We start from the raw sequence: 21,855 nt of genomic DNA on the forward strand, positions 1-21,855 counted from the left end.
ATACTGCCAGCCTGGCTTGTCACAGGGGATACAGGTGTTTACTATCCGCCCAGCCTGTTGAAATTTGACACAAGTTAACTGCCCAAAACATATTGTTTGGTGTTTATAGTGTTTTGGGGATATTTCTTCTTATTTTATTTTGACAAACCCCTGAGGGGCCGGGCCTGTGGAAGCGGCGTGGGGCTGAGGTGTGCTGCAGCGCTGGCTGCTTTGAGCCTCCCCCTTGTCTGAGGCGAGTGCGTAGAGGCGCCGAGCTTCTTTCCCACCAGGCTGGTTTAAACACCAGGGAAGCCGGTGCCGGACGGTGGCCGCGGGTGCGGCTGAGCGCGGGCAGCTGCGCCGCTGGTGCGGCGGCGAGGGCGGCACTCCGCTCTGGGTTTTACCCAGCGCACCCGCCCTCTCTGCCGAGCCCCAGCGAGCTGCGCCGCCGGGGCCGGGCCGGAGGGAAGACAAGGGGAGGGGTGGGGCGGCGGCGGGTCTCACGCTCGGCCTCTCCACAGCACTCCGCTCCGCCCCGCCAGGGAGCGCCCTGCGGCCGCCGCCGCCGCTCGGGGCCGGGCCGCGCCGCGCCGGGCCGGACCGGGCCCGGGAGGAGGGGCCGCGGCCCGGCTGGCCCGCAGTCGTGCAGCCCGCGGTGGCGTCCTGTCCGACGCCGATCCTCACCGCGATGAGCGCCGGCCAGGCCGTGGGGGAGGCGGCCGGGGCCGCCTCGCCCTCGGCGCTACCCAGGGTGCTCTCAGCCCTCTTCTACGGGACATGCTCGTTCCTCATCGTGCTGGTGAACAAGGCCCTGCTCAGCGCCTACAGGTGAGGGCCGGCGGGGTGGACCGGACCACAAGCAGCGGCAGGGCGGCTGGCGGGGCCTGTCACGGCTCTCCCGGCCCCGCCGTCCCGCGGACTGTCTGCGGGGCCGCTCACTTCCCGGCGAGGGCGAGCTCCCGAACCGGAGCGGAGCCGGGCCGCCCCGCACCGCCTGTCGGGGGGCGTTCCCATTGCCGTTCGCATCACCTAGGGGTGTCCGTGCGGCCCGGGCCGGGGCAGTCAGCTGGTCCACCGGCACAGGAGCTGTCATGGGAAGTGCCGAGAGCCAGGTCGGTGGCTCCAGTTTCAGGCCACGTTTATGTCCACTGTGTATCGCTTCGGCAACACCGCGCGACGGCGAAGTCCATGGCAGGCGTAATTTTGAAGTAGGCTAGTCTTTTTCTCGAAGGCCTTTCGTTATTCCCAGCATCGAGGCCTTTCACCGGTTGGATCACCTTAGGCCCTTGGAGAAAACACCATTTCCCCTAACTGTTCCTGCCAAACAATCTGGTTACCTTTCTTTTCTGAGGTAGCAAAACGTGAAAAGTAAACCTTAGGAAATCTCATCATAAAAACACCAAAGCTATCCTCTACCTGTGATCTTTTCACCATTAATACTTTTTGCTTTAAAAGTTTGCACTGGTTTTGCTGTGTTTTAGCTCATTCTGATCTAGGGGGAAAACAAAACAAAACATGAAAGATTTTTAAAGCTAAAAAAGTTAAAAAGCAAAACTTGCAGTTATTTTCTAACATTCACTGCTATTTGGATACAGAACAGGTGTATTTAACATGTCCCAGAAATGATGCTACGCAAGTTGAGATTTTGTTTTACGGTGGTTTTCATCATACAATCTGCAACTCCTTCTAAGTCCCTGACATACGTCTAGCACATCCATGAAAGATAATTGAGGACAGCATGCCCATCAGTAAGCCAAAGTTATGTATATAGAGCTTACAGCATTGCTGGGAATGTTTAGGGCTCTGCAAATGAAAAATGCCCGGAGAAATCTGCATAGTACAGAAGTCTCCATATTTATATGGTGTAGCTTATGTACAAACTAGTTTAGGGGTCACGAGTATAATGGAAGTCCAGTTTCTTCTGCTCATTTTTTGGGTTTTTTTTTTTTTTAATCCTTCCCCTAATACCTCTGTTTCCTGTAATCAATTTTGCTACTGGCCGCTCCTGAGCCTTTATCAGTGTCATGACTCCAGTGTCATTGTGGCCTTTCTGCTGCGTTTCAGAGCATTTCTTCCTTTTGCTGATACTATGGTCCTGTCCCAGTGGTGCTCATTTGAGATTTACATTTCTCAGCACACCAGGCAGTAGTATCACAGTTCCCGGTGCCTTCTGTGGTAAATAGCCACAAGCTTAAGGAGCCTTGATAATGAAAAATCACAACACTTGCTGAGAATGTGGATCCTCCTCAGGCATTTCGTAGTGCAGATGTGCACAGAGAATGAAATGGGTTTTACTTAGACTCCTTGGACTCAGGTTTGTGTGCGAACATTCCTGATGGTGCAGTCCAGCAAAATGCCGAGTGACTGCAGGGAGGCAGCAGGAGCTGTCATGGTCAGGGAGCTCCTTGATACCCAAGGCTTTTGGGCAGAGAGGCTCCAGCTAGTGCTGGTTATGGCATAAAGCAGCCATCATTCATAAATAACTTCTTCGCTTGTATTTCAGTATGCATACAGAGAGTTAGCAGTTACTGCCACACATGGATTGGTTTTAACTTTACGTAGATTTAGGGGGTAAAATGGAGGCACTCAGGCTTTCCAGGTGTTCAGCTAAAGTTTCTGCTTCCTTAATATTCCAGTATCCGTGCTTTCCAATAAAGATAACTGAGGGGGTATGGCAAGAATTTAGCTATTTTAGCAGACAATAAATGTTTCTACAACATTTGCCTAGGTACCTTTATTTTCGTAAAGACATACTGCTAGTGTATTTGGGCTGTAGACATAAGCTTCCAAGTCAGGGCAAGTGGAGGAGATTTCAGTTACTATAGCATCTCAGGATGTACAATGTGTATGTGAGGCCACTCAAAAATAATGCATTGTTAGAGTTCTCCAAGTGTGTTGTTACCTTCACTTACAAATATCCCCAAAAGAATTAGTAATTTAAAATTGATCAACTGTGCATATGCTATATTATTTGGATGCAGCTTGTGTTTTGCTGCAGCAGAAATAATATGTTAGGATTCCAATAAGGGTAGCACTTCCTGAACTCTTCTGAAAGACAGGCCAGACATCCACATGTCCAGTTGTGGGCTTTGGTGCTAAATTTTTGTTTTTATTTTTTCTCAGAATGAAGTATCTGTTTATGTTTTTCAGCTTCCCGTCACCAATGTTTCTTGGAATTGGACAGGTATGTTCACAAGTAGAGCATACTAAATGTACTTATTATTTTGTAAATTAAACTAATGTTAGCATAGAGATATATTTAAGGGGAGGGAAATCTCAGTTATAATGCACTGCTTGTCTTCTGGCTCAGGTGAATTAGATGTAAGGAAGAGTGATTTGTTTCAGTGAGATCAAGGAAGTTTCGATTCAAGTCAAAACTACTGCCTGGGAAGAGTTATGTAAAGGACTGGAAATGCCATTTATTTCCCCTTGTAAAGTTCAGTAATTAAGAGATCTGGCTGTCAAAACTGTCAGAGTTTGTTCTAGTAAGTGCATAGATCCTATGAGACTCCTTGAGCATTTGTGGATTTTATGCAGAGATATTGCCTCCATTTGTAGACAAATCATGTGTTTCCGCATAAATTTCTCTCCCCTTTCCCAGCAGTTTTCCGGTAGAACTACCACACAATTTAGGTTCTTTGTTGCTTTACTTATCTGTGGGCAATTTGCAGTACTGTAGCAGAAATATGTGGTTTGTGGGGTTTTTTGTTTGGGTGGGTTTTTGGTTTTTTTGGGGGTGGGGATGTGTGGGGGGTTTTTTTGGGTCTTGTTTGTTTGGTTTTTTTAATTTGGGTTTGAGGGGGTTTTGTTTGTTTGTTTGTTTGTTATTTTCGTTGTTAGTAGGCATCATAGTAAAAGTTCAAACGTTTGTGTACATGGTCCATAAAGAAGAATGTATGACTGCAGAGGGATGGCTGGGAAAGATGGAGTCTTGAAGCAAGTGTCGTTTAGGCAAATATATTTAAAACAGAGGATTTATTTTCTGCTAAGGTTACAAGCCAAGGGGTAGTGAGGAAGAGGTGAAAAAAAGGTACTGCAAGTCTGACATCTCTGCTGGTTGGTGCTGAGGGGAGTAAAATATCTTGTAAAGTCTTGTCAGTGTGTGAGGGTGAGATACAGTTTCACACATCTAGTCTGCTCAAGGAACCACTCAGATGATGTTTCAGTGGAAACCAAAGAATATAAAATGTGGCAATAATTCATGTTAAGGGCAATGATACGGCTTTGTTTCTTTGCAGAACTTAAGACTCAGTAGCATTTCCATTTTTTGTTGTCTGGTCCTTCCAAGACTTCCCTAAACATTTTGTAAAGTGCATAGCATATGGTGTAATGCTTTAGTCTGCAGAGCATGACTCCACCCCATCCTCTAGATAGTCAATTATTGTATTTTTGAATAAGGAAAATGTGAAATTTTTTTTCATCCGTGGCGCAAGCTTTAAGTTATGATGTGTGATTGCTCAGATATTCTCCTTCATCGTGTCCATATCTTTATTGTTTCTTCCTCATGTTGTCAACAGACTGATCAATGCACAACCGCTGCTTCACGTTACCAAAAAAACTGCAGGAGTGATTCCTCAAACTAACCAACACTCCGTGAAAATAGCATCATTATTCTGGGATCCTGTCCTGTTTTATTTTCTCAGCTCCTTCTCAGCATGCATTGTTTTACAGGGGGCCACAAATTTTGTCAAGCTGGTAACGCATATGTCTATATTGTACTTTTAAATAAATAGCTGGCCAAATTCATAAGAATAAAGTTATTCCAGTTTATTAACTGCATTCTGTATTGTTCTTTGTCAGAAATACATAATACCTAGTATTTGTCAAATGCATGTAAAGATTTTGGTTTTGAAGCAGTTCTTTCATTCATATGTGACAGTTTTGCTCTTACATGACTTCTTGTTTTTTCTGTTTGTTTAGATGGCAGCCACTATACTTATCTTGTATGTGTCAAAAATAAATAAGATTGTTCACTTTCCCGATTTTGACAAAAGTATACCTCTAAAGGTAAGGATTACGTAGGTCCTGATATTAATAATAAAATGTTACCTCTTATACTGGCATTCTTTCTTATAGAGACAAGATATAAAAGAACACCAGATAAAAAATGCATTGTTCGTCAATTGTTATTATTTATATCTTTGTTTCATTTAATATTAGATTTGACCATGTTAATTTCACTGCAGTATTCTGGCCTTTTGTTTGCAGAGAAATCTGGTGCTATTTTGGTATATAGTACATGGGAAAAGGTGCTGTAGCTTCATAAAGCTGATGAAATCTTTCAGATTCCTGAAGTATTTTGCTGGATGTATCCAGTTCCCCCTAGGATCAATGGGAGATCTGTGTTTAAGAAAGAATTTTGATCACAGTATGAAGAGGGAAAGCCTGCTTGGAAATTTTAATGGGACATGTGGTAAAACCGTAGAAAAAGAATATGTGATAGACCAAAACCCTGAACAACGGTTGACTCCAAATGAAAGATTTATGTTCCATAGGAGTGACTAAAATAATGCTCACTGAAAATGTTGTAGGCAAGGGATAGCTCCATCCTGCAATCCTGAAGTATACATGGTCTGAAGAGGCAGTACGGAGAAAATATGAGAGGATCTTTTATTATCTCAGACTGGGAGCTAGGATCTGAAATGACTACAGCAATCATCCTTGTAGATTTTTGCATCTATGTGCAATATTGCTGGAGCTTTACTTTAATGCGTAAGCCTGTGCATTTATTTTTTGCTGCAGGGTATTGGTCAGTGTTTGATTAGAGATACACAGAGTTAGCTCCCAGCTCTGCTGCAGGCCTCAGATATTGTAGCTTTTCAGGCCAGCATCTTCATTGCAGAATCTTGTACTATCAGTATGAGGTTTACTATGAATGTCTTGCAGCCTGCTTTTTATTCTTAATGCATACTGGAATTATTGGCCAATTATAAAATGGACAATCTGTATTTATTCCCAAATATGAAAGAAGAAGGTTTTCCAGTGGGTAGTTTTGAGTTCTGCATATAAACAATGTCAAGAAGTTTCTTCCCGCCATCTCCCCCTGTTGCACTATACTATGCTCTTTCTTTGCTGTTGCCTTTACTTTAGCATTTGTATAAAAGCACTGAAAAAAATACAGCACCTTTTTCCTTGTTCTAATAGTATCTATCCTTTCCAAGACTTCCCTGGATACACTGGGAGCAGTCAGCACTGCAGCACCTAGACTTGTATATTGCCTGTAGTGCTGGATTTGACAAGTCACAGTGAGTCAGCTGGATTACTCATTGTTGATTTCTTTACTTTCTAAAGCCCTCTCTGGCTGACTCTTCATCCTTTTGACAACTTTTGCTTTCATTGACACTAAGGTTATCATTGCTTTTCACTCCAGGACTGGTTTATGCGCTCAGTTCTTTCAGCTAGAGTTTTAAATTAGCAAAGTGCTTTTTTCAGTGACAGAGCTATGGAGTGCTTGACCCTTTCTAAGTAAATGTTTCACTGATCTCTGATGTTGTAATTTTATCTTTACAACAGATGAATTTCAGAGGAAGAAGAATGTAATGCTTTCATCCTATGAATGAAATAGACAATTTTTTCTAAAAAATCTGTAGAAAAGATAGTGCAGTATATTTTTTTTTTTTCAAACATGTTGACAGGCTGAGTATTTACTGTTACTTATACTCCCGTTTATAATCCTGTTTACTTTGACTTAAAAGTTTAGTTAGCTGTAGTCAACTTTTACTGCACTTTTCTCTCCTTTTTGCTGTAAAAGAAATGCAGAATTGTTAACACAGATAAAATGCAGCCCACTCCTCTGTGTGCTTTTCCAGCACACAATGGTATGAGAGGGCATAGCCTCCAACAAACACAGTGTCTTCTGGAGCATGTATAGGCACAACAACAGCAGCTATTACACACGTTAGGATAGAGGACAGGTTTTGTCTTTCTCCTGTTTCAGCTCCATTTGACTAATAGTGAGTGGGATTAGATGTACACACCACCTTTGTCCCCACTGATTACTTGGTTTTAATCTTCTGCAACTTTTCTGTGGTGGGAGAATTTAAGAGCTTTGAGCTGCAGCTGAATATTGTGTAGGGATGCCTCACTTGCACATTTTCTTAAGGCTTTGAAGATCACTTGCCATTTCTCTGTGTTGTGTTAGGGCCCATATGTTTCTGTGCAAGTCAGACTCATTATGCTAGAAGCTGGAAAAGGTAAAGTTTAATTTACCCTAAATGCTTTTCTTTTTTTTTCCTTTCTATTATCTCACTTAACATAATTTGTTAGGTAGATCTGAAATGGTGTATCTGTCAGGCATACTAATGTGGAGTATCTAGAGAAGCACAGCATACTTACAGTTTATTCATTCTTTTATTTCACCTGTCCTCTTGCTTATTTAGCTACTGTTATGGACTCTTCATTAGGGACTGTAGTGGTAGGACAAGGGGTAATGGCTTCAAACTTAAGCAGGGAAGTTTAGATTAGGTATAAGGAAGTTCTTTACAGTGAGGGTGGTGAGACACTGGAGTTGGTTGTGCAAGGAAGTTGTGAATGTTCCATCCCTGGCGATGTTCAAGGCCAGGTTGGACAGGGCCTTGAGCGACATGGTTTAGTGCAAGGTGTCCCTGCCCATGGCAGGGGGGTTGGAACTAGGTGAACTTAAGGTCCTTTCCAACCCCAACTATTCTATGATTCTGTGATTCTATGATTGATTCTATGATTAATATTACTTTATATCTAACATTCAAATGTTATGATGGGTATTAATCAGAGGATTATTAGTAATTCAAATAAAACCGTTTAAAATTTACTCTTAAGTGGAGTCTAAGTCTCATTAGAGGTAGATTTGAACTCTCTTGATTAAACCAGTGAAGCTGTGGTTTTGAATGGTCACATGAACAAGAGCTACAGATCAGTTTGCAGCACAGTTAATTTTTTTTTCCTTGCAAAACCCCTCTTTCGTGCTAAAAGTACATCTGATATTAATACAGTTATCAAATTCTATCAATTACATTTTCTTAACAGTGCTTAAAACATAATAATCTGAGTTGTGCTTTTAATTTTATCACAGTTGTTTCCTCTGCCTCTGATTTATGTTGGAAACCATATAAGTGGATTATCAAGTACCAGCAAACTCAGGTACAGTAAGTGGAAGATAGAAGTAAACTGTTTCGATTTTACTGTTTTCTTTTGCAAGGGTTAAAAATCCTGTAAAAGTTGGATTCCTGGATTCTTCTTTCCCACTTCCCAACTGTATTTTTAAAAGAAAAAGTTTCGAAGGTTATTTTAAACATAAGTAGCTGACATCCTGTGGCTGACATCTTTTAGATTTACTGTTCATAACTAATTTTTATAACAGAAAAGTAAGAATGGCTGCAGTGTTTCTACCATTCACATTTTATTAAATTATGTGACATTTGTTTACATTTTAGAATTTTTCATCTTGTTTGAGTTGTCTATAAGGTGTAGATGATCCTGTGCATAACTTCAAAATTTCTGTCGTAAAATGATTATACTCCATGTTAGCATTTGTATCACTTATTAATGCAGTTGCTAGAAGTTATCTTAAACAGGGAATTAATTGGTCCATATGGCCATGCTGTCAGATTTCTGAAGTATCAGATGCAAGTATTTTCCCAAATTTATCAAATATTTCCAGTGACTTTGTGTAGAACAATAGTACTTTGTTCAAAAGTAGCTGTTTATTGGTGCTTGCAGCTGATACCACCTTTCCTACTTTCTCTGATTTTTTTCTTGTGGATTTATTTTACTTTTTTTGAAAGCACAGCTTGTTTGCTAAGCATGGTTGCTTTGTATTTTATTTCTGTTACATGTTTTCAGAGACAGGTTTATTGTGTGTCCTTTTAAGCTTACAACAGAAATAATTTTTACTTGATCTGCCCCGGAATTATTTCATAGGGGCTATGCTAGGTAGAAAATAGCTTTTATATTCCATTTCACTGATGCAGAGGGACCTTTCAGGAGATAGGCAGTTACGTTGTTTTACAAACTGGCAAATCTCGTTATTTGTCAATAATTTGTTATCTAATCAGACTCTAGTGTCAGACTGACTTTTTTTATGTGAACTAAGTGGCTGGGAGTTTGTTTTGGTTGCTTATTGCTGGACTAATGGTTTTATCCTCTGGTTAGTAAAATTAGATAAGAATTAGAACATAAACGTGCTGTTAATCTGATGCTATGCTTGGATTTTTATGTTTTCTTTTTGACAGTTTGCCGATGTTTACTGTGCTCAGGAAGTTTACCATTCCACTTACTTTACTGCTGGAAATCATCATACTTGGGTGATGCTTTTTTTTTTTTTTTTTTAGCTTAAGATACCTTTATTTTAGATCATATACAATGGATTACTTGTGGCATCTCATCAGAATATTGATTTTTACTGACAAATAAAGAAAAGCAAAGAAAGTGGATTTGTGTAGCTTTTTTTGAAGACATAGATATATGCTTTTTAGTGAATACAGGGGAAAAAAAAAAGCTTTCCTTTACACTGCTCATTCTCTTGACTGTTACACAGGAATCAGGTAAGCAGAGCACAACTCAGACATTATTTTTAATGAGAAATTAAGAAGTATATGGTATTGCAGCTTGGGATCACTAGTTTCAGTTGTACTGACTTGGAAGAACAGGAATATGAATATGTCAACTGAAGCTGAACCCAGGCAACATGAGAGTGATAATCAGGGGAAAAGCTTTTCAAAAAGCCCCAGGTAGACTGTCATCTCCTTTTGACTGACACAACAGTTGACCAATGTGATGCATATTTGGGGTGCTCTGGGATTCTTTTCTAGTTGTAAGTTCTCACAGGAAAAGCAGAACTTGCTGTCTTCTCTTATTGGCCTGAGGACTCACATGAGGAAGTGAGGAAAATGTGAGCCAGTCAGGTTGTCATCAGCTCCCAGCTGGACTACAGCAATGTGATGTGTGAGTGCAAGCAACATCCTAGCCTAAGGGAAGCTTAGGAACAGAACGCTGTATTCTGTATTCATACAGGCTGCCGCAGTGTATTTCCTCAGGGCTGAAAATGAAAGAACTCCAAAAAGTCCATGCTGGATTACCTCAGGATTTGAAAAGCAGTCAAGATTTGGGTTGTTACTGTCAAGACTCACTATGATCAAAGCCTAAGACGTCTAGAGACAGCATATAGCTTTGTTGGGACAGTGGTCCTCAGCTAGGCTTGTTTGACACACAGGATTTCTCCAGGAGCACTGTTCATTTTGTTTTGATGGATCTTTTCTCACAGGCCAGCTCAGAGCTGGGGCTAGCAAAGGCAAATGTCTGTAAGGCACACTGCAGTATTAAGACATTTCTAAATAAACTAATACAGATATAAGAAGCAGAATAGTTTTATGTTATGCTTTTCCCTACTCTGTGGCAGTGCTGCTGTAGACATAGTGAAGGATATCATAAGCTTCTGTGCTTTCCCCTTCAAGTACAAGTTTTCAGTTTGATTTCAAAACAAGTATCTATTTGAAAAATAGCCCACACAGTGTGCTGTACAGAATCTTCCCCAAGAAAGGTGAGGTGGAAAACTGCATGAGAGATGTGTAGTGATTTTCCATTATTGGATTATGGAAAGACACTGTAATATGTCCATTATGAATACAAATACACAGTAAATTACAGTTTGTTCCAGGGTTGTTACTTTAAACCTTTAATCTTTACTTTTGAAATTGTCTAACAGCAGAATGCTCACAATGTTTTTTCAATCTCTGTTCTCAGGGCCAAAGTCTGACAGCATGGCTCATGGTCAATCACATTGCTTCTGTAAGGTTATCATGACTGTGCCCTAGTGTTAGATATTCTCTGATTACTAATTGCTTTGAAACTTTTCAGGCAGCCAGCCATTTAATCTCTTTTTCAAATAATGAGACTGTGAACTGTCTTAATTTTTGTCTACAGGAAACGATATCCACTGAGCATTGTAGTCAGCGTATTTGCCATCATTCTTGGAGCTTTCATAGCAGCCGGGTAAGGTTTCCATTTGTTATACGAAGTCCTGTTATGAGAGGAGGGATGACAGGAGGATTTTTTTCTGTGCCAAGCAAACCTAAATTGAGATCAGTTACTCTGGATTAAGTTGGTTTGGAAAATCTCTCTACTGACATCATTGGGAGGTGCAGGAATACAAAGGGAAAAATTTAATTCCAGATGGAAGTATTTGGGTGCTTCTTTTTTTCCCTCTAGGTTTTCCATGTTTACAGGATCACAAACGAAGCAAGTTAAAACTGTGTGAGGAATGCTGCTTTTATTTCCTAGTATCAGTGTATTTTAATAATGTTGGAAAAATGTCCTTTTGTTCTGGATAGAAAGACTGATTTTTCTTTTTTTTTTTTTTTTTTTGGACCAAATATTGTTTTGAGTTAAGCAATGTCTGGTTTGTTGTTTTTTTTTTTTCTTTTAGATAAAATTCACAAAGCACTGGTATGCCAGTCTCCTTTGTTTTCTTGCTGTTTGAATATTCCTTTACTGAGCTGGAAGTGTAATGTTATCTTTTATTTCTGAGCTTTGCCGTGTACAAAGATTATAATTTCCATGTGATGTGACTCGGATGGGAGCGATGTCTCATTACGTGAATTACCCTATATATGTGAGGTGACTAGTCAAAATAGAAAGGATGACAATACATCTGATCTACCTGTAAAAAAACAAGTAGTTTTTCCCTAGCTACTTCTTGTGTTAAAAGAAATATGTAAGTACGCTCAGTAATAGTTGGAAAAGTTGTCAGGATTGAGACAGGTGGAATTTTTCTTAGAATGAATACTGAACATTTCCTGACACTTCCACGCTGAGTACTGGGAACTCTCTGATGACTCATTTATGATGGTCCTGTGACTGAAGAAATGTAAAGTACTTTGACTTACAAAGAAGGCTTGAAGCACAACCTGTGACTTGCTGGAGTTGTCAGGATTTGCATTTCCTCATTTATAATATTTTTTTAAGTAAGCAGATAATTGCAATGCGTTGTATACTGTTTGCTTATTTACAATATAATCTTTCTTTCCCAGGTCTGATCTGTCTTTTAATCTGGAGGGTTACACCTTTGTATTGCTAAATGATATCTTCACAGCAGCAAACGGAGTTTACACAAAGCAGAAAATTGATCCAAAGGTAACTGCAGGGTGGTTAGGTTGAGTTTAACATTATGATAGTATCATTACAGTGGGTTGCCTACGATATGACTGTGAACATACAGTTAGGAACTAATAATTAGTTTCATTTGCTTTCATATTTCAGTTGATAAATGCATGTTTCATTCAGAACAGCTGTAAACTTGATCTATACATCTGAGGAAGATGACTTTTTGAAGAGAAATACACTTTTAGTGAGGTTTATGTAAAATAATCTTTTGGGTAGGAACAGAGACCTGTCCAGTATGAGTCAATAACCACAAAAACTACCATCTTTTTTAGCTATCTAATAGCAAGTCTAGCAAACTCAGATATTAGAAAGAAAGAATTAGGTGATACCTAGATACATTATGCTTTATGTAAACATTGAGCAGGCTGCTCTTCAAATACAGTGCCATTAAAATGTACAAAGAGCAGCCCTGGAGATTCTGGATGAAGGTTTTGTCACTTCACTTTCGTGGTTCAGTCTGTGAAGATATATATCTTTTAATAATCTCAAGAGTGGCATAGGGTCCAGGCTCTGCATGTTTCTTTGTGAGCAGCACTTAACAGCCTCACAGTTTTCTGCAGAATACAGGGTTTCATTTTAAAGCAAGAGAGAAGCTGGAGAGATTTGCTGAGTAGCATGGCTGAATCTGGAGGAAGGGAAGGCTGCTTTTCCGTTCCCCTAATCTGCCTTTTGTCAGGCAAGTTAACCAACAGGATGTATGGCATGCCTCAAGTTACTTGAAGGTACCTCAGTTACCAGTGGTTGCAGATGCTCCATCTGGGAGTCAGACTTCATTAATTTTTGTTGTGCTTGCCTCAGGGAGCCACCCAGCCCTATGCTTTCATGGTTGATTTGCAGTAGATGGTGTGGGTAATCCCTTGGCCATGCAGAGGCTTACATGGAGTCTAACACAAAGCAGTTCTGGACCAATGCCTTGGGAAGTTTCTGACTAGCTGGTGTTGTATAGAAACTGTCCAAGGTATAGCAGAGCAGTAATACTCTCCTGAGCATACAGACAAAGTGACTGAAATAGAAACTCAGCTCAGTACTAAACACTGAATCCAAGTCACAAGCTTGTATTTTAGATTGAAATGTACTATGTTTTGTCTGCTGATTAACAGTAGATGCCAGAGTAGTATTCAGTATTTTGTTCCCAATTGGCTTGTAATTACAAACACCATATTTCATTTTCCACAGGAGTTGGGGAAATATGGTGTCCTTTTCTATAATGCTTGTTTCATGGTGATTCCAACAGTTATTATTAGCTTTTCTACTGGAGACTTTCAGCAGGTAAGGAGCAATACTACATATCTCAAACTGCTAATGGTATTTTGTTCAAGGGGTTTTGGTTTGGGTTTTTTTTTTGGGGGGTTTTGGTTTGGTGGTTTTTTTTTTTTTTTCCAAAAAAAGGGAGGGGGAGGTTGGTGGCAATTTTTGTTTGGTCTTAAAAAGATAATTTTACCTCCATGTTAGTGACTAGTATTTGAAATATGTGACTTGGACTTGCCCTTCCATAGGTAAGAACTTAATTATTCACTCTAAGGAGAAGCTGCATATGTGTGATAGCTCTTATATAAACCTTTGTTAAGAAATAATGTATGACTGGGGACTTGCAGCTAGAGCAATCAGTTGGGAATCCAGCTGCCGTGTGTGATTTGCCACGTGCTACAAAATAAGATTGCAGTACCAAAACCAGACAATTTCCCATCCATCATTCTGATGTAGAGAACAGATTCCTGTTTAGTCTTCGTCTAGTTTGGTAACCTACATTTTGCATTCTCCTGGAACGACAGGATGACTCTCCATAGCTAATAACACAGTATAGCACCATAGGCAGAATGTCCTGGCACATAAAGTATCGAACCAAGAGGTTTGTGGTTTTTTGGCTCCCTCACAGACTTACTGAGTGGACTTTTTCTTACCAGTAAAGTGAATAGACACTCATATTACATTTTGGAAATGTTCGAGATTCGCCAATGAAAATTGTTACAGAGCTTGAGGGTCTCATAAATGATTGCAGTGCCCTTGTTGTGCCCTGGACTCACATGATTTTGTCATTATGTTCTTAGAAGTCTGTTTTAAGTGGAAAAATTGTCACTCCCTGAAAATGATGGATTTAGATCTGCTCTGAATATGAAATATCTTCTTGTGATGTCAGTCCAGCGTGACCTTTTGCCACTTTAGGAAAATGCAGCTGATGCCCTTCTTGGCAGATGTACTGGGGGCCAAGTTTGACTGTAAGGTTTCCCCTGCTTTCCCAGCTGTCAGGCTGGAGGCATTTTGGGAGAACTGGACAGAGAAGTTTACCTTGTTGCTAGGTTTATTCCATGGGAAAAATGGAGTTGTTGATTTGGCACAAACAGTTTAATCTTCAATTACCTGGAAAGAATAAATAAATGTCAGATAAATGCATATTGCCTATTGCACATATGCATTGGCTTGCTCACTTAATATTAAAAGTCCCATTAAATTATGTGGATAACTATGTCTATGTTATGTGTCTATGTTATGCACAGAGGTTAAGTCACTGAAAAAAAGGGAGAAAATGGAAAAATACTAATGAAAAATCAACAAATCATTGTAGATAACACCTGTATTCAGCAGATTTTCAGGCCACAGAAGTTGGCTTGCTTTTACCCTAGCAGACCTTTTTGCCTTGATCCATCACAAACAGTGCACAGCATGTATCTTTTGCCAGTCAAAATATCAATACCATGTCTATGTGATAGGGAGATTGCTTCTGCTCCTCTAGCTGGTTCTGGAATAGTAGATACTATGTCTTTAGAGACTGCAGTTTGTGAGTGTCCCAGTATTCACTTTTCCTTTGTCAGCTGGCTAACCAGGAGTACAGGAAAGCATGATGCAATGGAAGATAAAGGAAGCCCTGGAGTGTCTCTCTCTAATAGTTTGCAGTTTGTTGTTGCACACCAGCACAATTTCAGCAGGGCAAAGCTGCCCAAGATCCCTTCAACCTGTTACCTCAGGTGGTGAAGGCTCAGCTAGCCACAGCTCAGCATGGACTAACAGGCCTTTGTCCTGTTTCTAAGGAATGTGTTCAGGCTTTGCTGAGGTTTGTGCTGATACAGGTGACTTTAAACTAACCGAATTAAAATAAGGTATATCCTGGAGTGTCTAGAGATGGGAAAGAATCTATGACATATTTCTTAATGATTGTCGTGTGGCACTGTGTATTCGTTTGCTGTGTGTCACTAAGGAGCAGACTTCGTAGAATCACAGAATAGTTAGGGTTGGAAAGGACCTTAAGATCATCTAGTTCCAAAGTCATAATTTAGTCTTTTCACTAACCTTCATTGTTGAGAGATCTTAGCAGTGCTTATTTATTCTAGTTCAGAGGTCAAAAATGAAGGCTTGGACCTTGAAAGTTGACTGGCTAAGAAAGCTGGGGCTTTCTGGAAACTAGAAGGCTGCGTGGAGACCTCATAGCAGCCTTCCAGTGTCTGATGTATCTGCAAGGATGCTGGAGAGGGACTCTTCATCAGGGATTGTAGCGATAGGACAAAGGGTAATGGGTTCAAACTTAAACAGGGGAAGTTCAGGTTAGATATAAGGAAGAAGTTCTTTACAGTGAGGGTGGTGAGGCACTGGAATGGGTTGCCCAAAAATGTGGTAAATGCTCCATCCCTGGCAGTGTTCAAGGCCAGGTTGGACAGAGTCTTGGGTGACATGATCTAGTGTGAGGCATCCCTGCCCATGGCAGGGGGGTTGGAACTAGAAGAACTTAAGGTCCTTTCCAGCCCTAACCATTCTATGATTCTATGATTCTATGAAGTAGATTTCAAGAAGGTTATTTATTTCTTTGTTTTTTCTCCCTGTTTCATATCAACACTATTTATTATACAATATTAAGCACAGTGTTGTTAACTATCAATAAATATAAACCCACAAATTCTCTGTGTTGTATTTTTATTTATTGCTTGCAGTGTGCAGTTTTGTATCTGCACTGCTATACATGATACAGGAATGTGTCTAGGCATAATGTGTGCTGTCATCCTGTTTCTGAATTTAAATGCATTAAACTGTTTTCAGTAGTATATGAATGTTTCGTAATTGTAATATGAATCAAATGTATTTTGTAATTTTGCACATTTTCACATTAACTACATTTTATATGTATTTACAGTTGATTATATAGTACATAATTCTCCTTTTTTTTTTTTTTTTGAATAGGCAACACATTTCCAGCAATGGACAAATTTTTTGTTTGTCTTTCAATTTATTCTTTCCTGCTTGTTGGGGTAAGGACACAGGGAATCAAGTAAGGTGTTTTAGTGACAATGTTTCAAATTGCAGATCTCAAATGTAAGACTCACCAATAAGTTATGTTAAAATTTAAAGAAAATGTATTTCCCCCCCCAGGCTTCTGTCTTGTCTTTTAATTATTTCTGAAAGTGTAAATAACTGTATCACTACTATCTGTGGTGTTGACATCACAGTACAGTGATCAAACCCACAACATTCAGCTTTTTACTTTCTGTACTCAGTATCTCTGCTGGCTGTCTCTTCTGATTAACTTCTTTACAGTTAATAGAATGTAAGTGCTTTAGTATAGAAACTGTTCCAGTGTATTCTTTAAAGTACCTGGAAAAGCAAGGGAGACTCAAAAGTAATGAAACAATGCTTTGTTCCTGTTGGAACTGCTGAGTCAGAGGAAGAATAGAAAAAGAGTTGGATTCTGTTCTGCTCCTTCACATGTCACCAACCAACAGGTCAAACTAACTTCAAATACTGACATTTAAGAAGCACAAAGAATAGGGATGGCTCTGGTAGAGCTAAAGCTGCACAAATTTCATGTGTATTTGTAGCATGCTGTAATGTAATCATTATCTTAAAATACAGATTTTTTTTTAGGGTTTGGAGCAGGTGGGATTGAAGATCCCAGCAAAATACCAATCCAGAAAGTGTTGGAAGATTTCAAAAGTGTTGCTAAACTTCTGAGGTCTCTGGGAGGAATTTATAAAACTTTCTCCTTTACTTAATTTAGGTTTCTCTTGATGTATTCTACTGTCCTATGCAGTCATTACAATTCTGCGCTCACAACGACAGTAGTTGGTGCCATCAAGGTGAGTTATGGGGCAGAAGAGGAAGACAGGAATGCTTAAATAAACAGGGAAAAGCATTGACTCAGCAGTGATCCTGATTATGCTTTGAGCTGGAAACTCAAAATGAAGGCTAACGCTAAGACATGCTAGTGCCAAACAAGGTCACATCACAAAGTCACCTTGTTCTCTTCCACGGAAACTCAGGTATACTCTAGAAAGCAAGGTATGGATGTATTTTTATTTTTCCTACAAAAGAAACTTGAACCACTTATATTGAAAGTTGTAAATCTAACCACATTTCATTAGCTACTGTCACCTGCTTCTGTTCCCTATCAGGTTACTCTCAAGATGGCCACAGGTCAAGGTAGCCTGGTGCAAATCCAGCACAAACTGATACAGACTAACCCACTTTCACCTTGGGCTGAACTTATTTTGTTGCGGCTAATACATAGGGCATTCACAGAGAATAATGGCTAAGCTGTGATAAGGAATGTATTGCTTTATGGTTAACCACTTCAGCCTCTGTGTGAGAACTTGTATTCTAGCTGAATGGAGTATTTAATTTGGTTTGTATAAATTCTGGTCAATTTGATCAACACCAAAACATGCATGTCTTAAAAACTGAACTTGGCATCCTTACAGTCTGTTTTCTCTAATCCAGTTTAATTTAAAACCAGTGCAACTTCCTTTGTGTTGATGAGGCCAGCATGTCTGAGCAGGGAACATCACTGACTGCCCAAGCACCTCTTTGTAGGCCAGTTTAAAGAGAAGCATGGAGCTAGAAGAGTTTTAACAAAAGACAAAACTTGTGCCGTTGTGGGTAAAACAATTACCAGAATCGTAGGAACTAGATTAGGCACAGGAGTAACAGTCCTCAAGGTCTTCCCTTGTATGGGTGACTAAGGAATACAATTCCACCAGCATAGCAAAATCCACAAAAGGAAGATGGTAATTCTCCTTCTACAGTTTGTTTTTTTTTTTTCTCTTTTTGTTTAGTTTTTTGATTGGTTGGCTAGGTGTTTGTTTGTTTTTTGAAGCTGGCAGGATTAATCTAGTAGTTTTCATTCTGTGGCCCTGGAAGTGTTCTTTTAAATTTTATATGTGTGCATTGAACCATTAAGATGGACCAACACTATTTCTGTTTTCTGAGCAACAGTAGTCTTTGAGGCATTTTAAACAGCTTTAAAGTTGAGAAGCACTTTATGATGCTGTAGTCTCCAGCAGAAACTGGTAGAAATTATGTCATTGTCCAGGCTAGCTGCTAAAACATTTGAAACCGACACAGTGTTGGTAAAATGATCACACAGTTCTATAGCTTTCCTTCTGTCTATAGGGGACAATTTTCCCAAGACTAGACGGGGGAGGGGTGAGAGGTAGAATCTGTAACTGTAAACTGTGCCTGCCTTGAACTTGAGCCAAGTGCTTTCAATGCACATTTAGTTGGCAAAGTAAGGAGGTAACCATTTCAAATCAATAATAAAGAGCTTTTTTTGTAACTTTAAAGCGTATTTTTTAAGCTTGCGAACCCAAAACCTACTTTTAAGAAATGGGGTTTGAAAGGAGCCTTCCAAAGATGAAAAAGAAGCACATTTTCAGAAGATGGCCATAGATCCATTTTGCTTAATATCAAATAGCTGATTTTCTGTTTTCTTTCTTGGGATTTTTTTTTTTCTTCCTCCCAGAAAGTCACTCTCAGTGTATCACGTGCATTTAGAATACATACTGCTTTTATTGGTTTATTTCACTGTTACAATACCCATAGTGCTGTTACCCCATGAATATAATTTAAATGCTGATTTTAGAGTGGCCAGCAACAGAGTATAGCTATTTCCTTACAAAAATAAATTAATTGTTATCATTTATATTCTTGGAGATGAAAACTGACTTGAATAAATGCAATGTCTTTGTTTCCTTTCAGAATATATCCATTGCTTACATTGGAATGTTGATTGGTGGAGATTACATATTCTCCATGTTAAACTTTATAGGGCTAAATATTTGGTGAGTGGAACTTGGAATAACCTTTGTTTGTTATAAGGGGGAAAATTTCTTATTGAGATACACTTTTATGTTTTGTTTGATTTGGCCTACTTGGGTGAAGCAGTTTTGAAACTACCAACCTGAAGAAGCACTGCCTTAAGATGTAAAGTTCATTACAATTAGTTGTCTTTTCATGTCTATTTTCAGATACTGAATCTTACTGTGGTAGGATCTTAACTATGGAAATATGCCTGCAGTTTTACTATGTGAGATTGAGTTCATTGGTTTTTTTATAAGCAACAGTTCTGAGCTGTGAGGCTTCCAAGTAAAAGCCAAGTGGTGTGAGAAGTGAGAACACCAACTCGATTAGTTGTGCCCGTTGAATATGAATTGTTACTTTCTGTGTTTGGATGAACAGTTACATCTGTTTGCATGAATCTGTTTGAGAAACTAGTAATTAATCTTTGTCAGCTCAGGGCTGATTTCTCAGATGGCTTACATGGTCTGAGGCACTCCTAATTTACGCTAGCTGGTATTTAATTTTTGTAAAGAAGGGTACATACTTACAAAAGGGTATACACAACACCAAGTATTTCTGACACCTCTATTCTCTTTTCTTCAGTATGGCAGGAGGACTGAGATACTCATTTTTAACCTTAAGAGGAAACAGCAAGCCTACACAACCTCGGGATGAAGAGAATGCACTTCGTGAGTCACATAGTTAGCCAGAATGTCTACCTTGAAAGAGACTGAAGATACAAGTTTGTTTAGCATTGCTGAGAACTGAATAAGTATACACTGGAACATATTTGGAACAAGGAAAAAGATCTACCTCAGTTGCCAGAGATGTACACACAACTCATTGGTTCAGAAATACCTTGCACACCATGTGTTGTACATGTGGACAAGTTTAATTTTAGCTTTTTTTTACATCACAAGCTAACTTATAGGAAGGAATGCCATGAGAAAATCTCAAGTTGTAAATTTCTTCAGTTACCATACTTCGGTGCTATTTGTACTGAGAAAGATCTGTGAGACGTGTCTCAGTGTATGCCGGTACTCTTTGAGGCAAAACTCCCTGTAAAGATCATGAGGCTTGATTCACCATTGCCTTACGCCATAAACAATCTTTGATATTGGTGAAGAGGTGAAAGATGCTAGTGATTCAGAATGATTTCATGTATGCATTTGCTCTTGTGTAAGTGATGTAGAACGTATGGGGCAAAGAGGAGATGTGCTCTCAGGTTGTTTCCTGTATAAGTGTTGACTAAAGAATTCAGGATATAGCCTAGTGTGTTCAGTATACATCGTGTAGACATTCTTTCTCAATCCTTTCCTCATCCTCAATAACATCATGATGTTCTGCTGAGTTGGCACTGTTGTTACAAGTGAACCCTCATAACTTTGCTGCAGGATCAAGGAGAGCAGGAAATTGAGCGAGGATTTTTTTAATGTTTAAAAAGATTTTTGCGTGTGAGCCAGTACCAAACAGGTGATTAGGAGAGATAACGAAAGCAAATATTTTTCTTTAGTGCTGGTCCAGGGATTAAAAAAAAAAAAGGCTCAGAATGTGGTAGTCTGAGTTATCATCTGGGACAATAATGGCAGTACTCTGTATCTTTATTTCCTTCTCTGAAAATACAATTGATAATGCTTACCAGTGTCTCTGAGAATATAGCGTTAATTTTTGAAAACACAGTAGAAGCATTGCAGCGTTGGAAGACAGCAGAGTAATTAATCTTGTTGAAGTTCTCAATTCCCTGCAAGCATGAGCCAAGATTTTTTTTAGAAGAATCAAAAGACGATTTTGGAAGACCTTGACATGAAATCAGGATTTTCTAATGACTTGCTTGATCCCTGCTTGAATTAAAATATAGCTAAATCTGAAATTCATTACTTTGTGACTAACATGTGAATGACCAGATCTAAGAAACATGCGAGTGGCCCACACCAGCACCTTCAGGGAATGATTGGGCTGCCCACTGCCTGTGTGGAGTTAAGTGGCAAGAGGCCAGTAGTTGCCGATGCTGGAATTGGAATTTAAGGGCACAGTCAAAGTGAAAACAGAAGCCTGGATTATCCAGTTTCTTACAGCTGGCAAAGAGATGTGACTTTCATTTTCTACCTATTGAAGAGCTGGGGAGGGAAAGGGTTGCTGCAAATATTTTAGAGCTCCCATTTTTTAAGAATTTCCTTAAAAAGCCTTCAGTACTTTTTGATGTATTCTTTTATAGGACTTCTCTTTCTCCAGATTGTCTCTACCTCCAGAATCCTGATTATTGAACCTCAACTGTCTGCAGTGGGACAAGGCATTGGAGAGTTTTTGTTAATTACAAAAAGATGATGAGAGCCATTGCAATACTGGTGGGGACACAGTTACACGTGCTAAATAAGATGTAGTTTCCACAAAGGAAAGGCTACTGTATGCATTTAATTCATTAATATTTTACTGTACCTTTTGTAAATAAAGAGATACAGATCACGGTTTTAACAAGTTTTTCATTTTTTTGTGTAGATGAGCATGCAGAGATAATGTTGACTCCAGTAAGCTTCTGGTTGAAACTCTGGGAATATGAGCTCAATCAGGCACAACACTCGTGAGAATTCAGGCAGTTAGGGGAATGGTTCTTCATTCAGAACCTCAGTAATTGTGTCTTTCAATTAACAAGGTAGTAATTTAAAATTTATTTCTCTTAGGAGGATCTGTAGGTAAACCTTT

At 39.6% G+C, this 21,855-nt stretch overlaps 1 protein-coding gene across 3 annotated transcripts; it reads left to right on the forward strand.

Annotated features, from left to right (window-relative positions):
• Window positions 1–516: 516 nt before the first annotated feature.
• Window positions 517–21,627, forward strand: SLC35D2 (solute carrier family 35 member D2). 3 transcript variants are annotated; one of them, XM_030470109.1, is made up of 12 exons: window positions 532–807; window positions 3,130–3,163; window positions 4,900–4,986; window positions 8,030–8,097; window positions 9,189–9,260; window positions 10,879–10,947; window positions 11,985–12,087; window positions 13,294–13,386; window positions 16,285–16,352; window positions 17,099–17,177; window positions 19,075–19,157; window positions 19,759–21,627. In XM_030470109.1, the coding sequence occupies exons 1-12, from the start codon at window positions 668–670 to the stop codon at window positions 19,859–19,861; spliced, it is 999 nt and encodes a 332-aa protein (XP_030325969.1). In that variant the 5' UTR covers window positions 532–667; the 3' UTR covers window positions 19,862–21,627. The 3 variants fall into 3 exon arrangements, 2 of the variants coding, with proteins under 2 accessions (XP_030325970.1, XP_030325969.1); XR_003989144.1 differs by lacking the exon at window positions 19,759–21,627 and having other exon boundaries at window positions 517–807; window positions 17,099–17,360; window positions 19,075–19,150; XM_030470110.1 differs by lacking the exon at window positions 16,285–16,352 and having other exon boundaries at window positions 517–807.
• Window positions 21,628–21,855: the final 228 nt, after the last annotated feature.

The sequence above is a fragment of the Strigops habroptila genome, chromosome Z (assembly GCF_004027225.2).
Source record: "Strigops habroptila isolate Jane chromosome Z, bStrHab1.2.pri, whole genome shotgun sequence".
NCBI classification, from domain to species: domain Eukaryota; kingdom Metazoa; phylum Chordata; class Aves; order Psittaciformes; family Psittacidae; genus Strigops; species Strigops habroptila.

Coding starts and splice junctions, on each gene's coding strand:
- SLC35D2 (XM_030470109.1), top strand. CDS start 668: ATGAGCGCCGGCCAGGCCGTGGGGGAGGCGGCCGGGGCCGCCTCGCCC. Junction 10,948..11,984: donor GGAGCTTTCATAGCAGCCGG/GTAAGGTTTCCA, acceptor TTTCTTTCCCAG/GTCTGATCTGTCTTTTAATC. Junction 12,088..13,293: donor AGCAGAAAATTGATCCAAAG/GTAACTGCAGGG, acceptor CATTTTCCACAG/GAGTTGGGGAAATATGGTGT.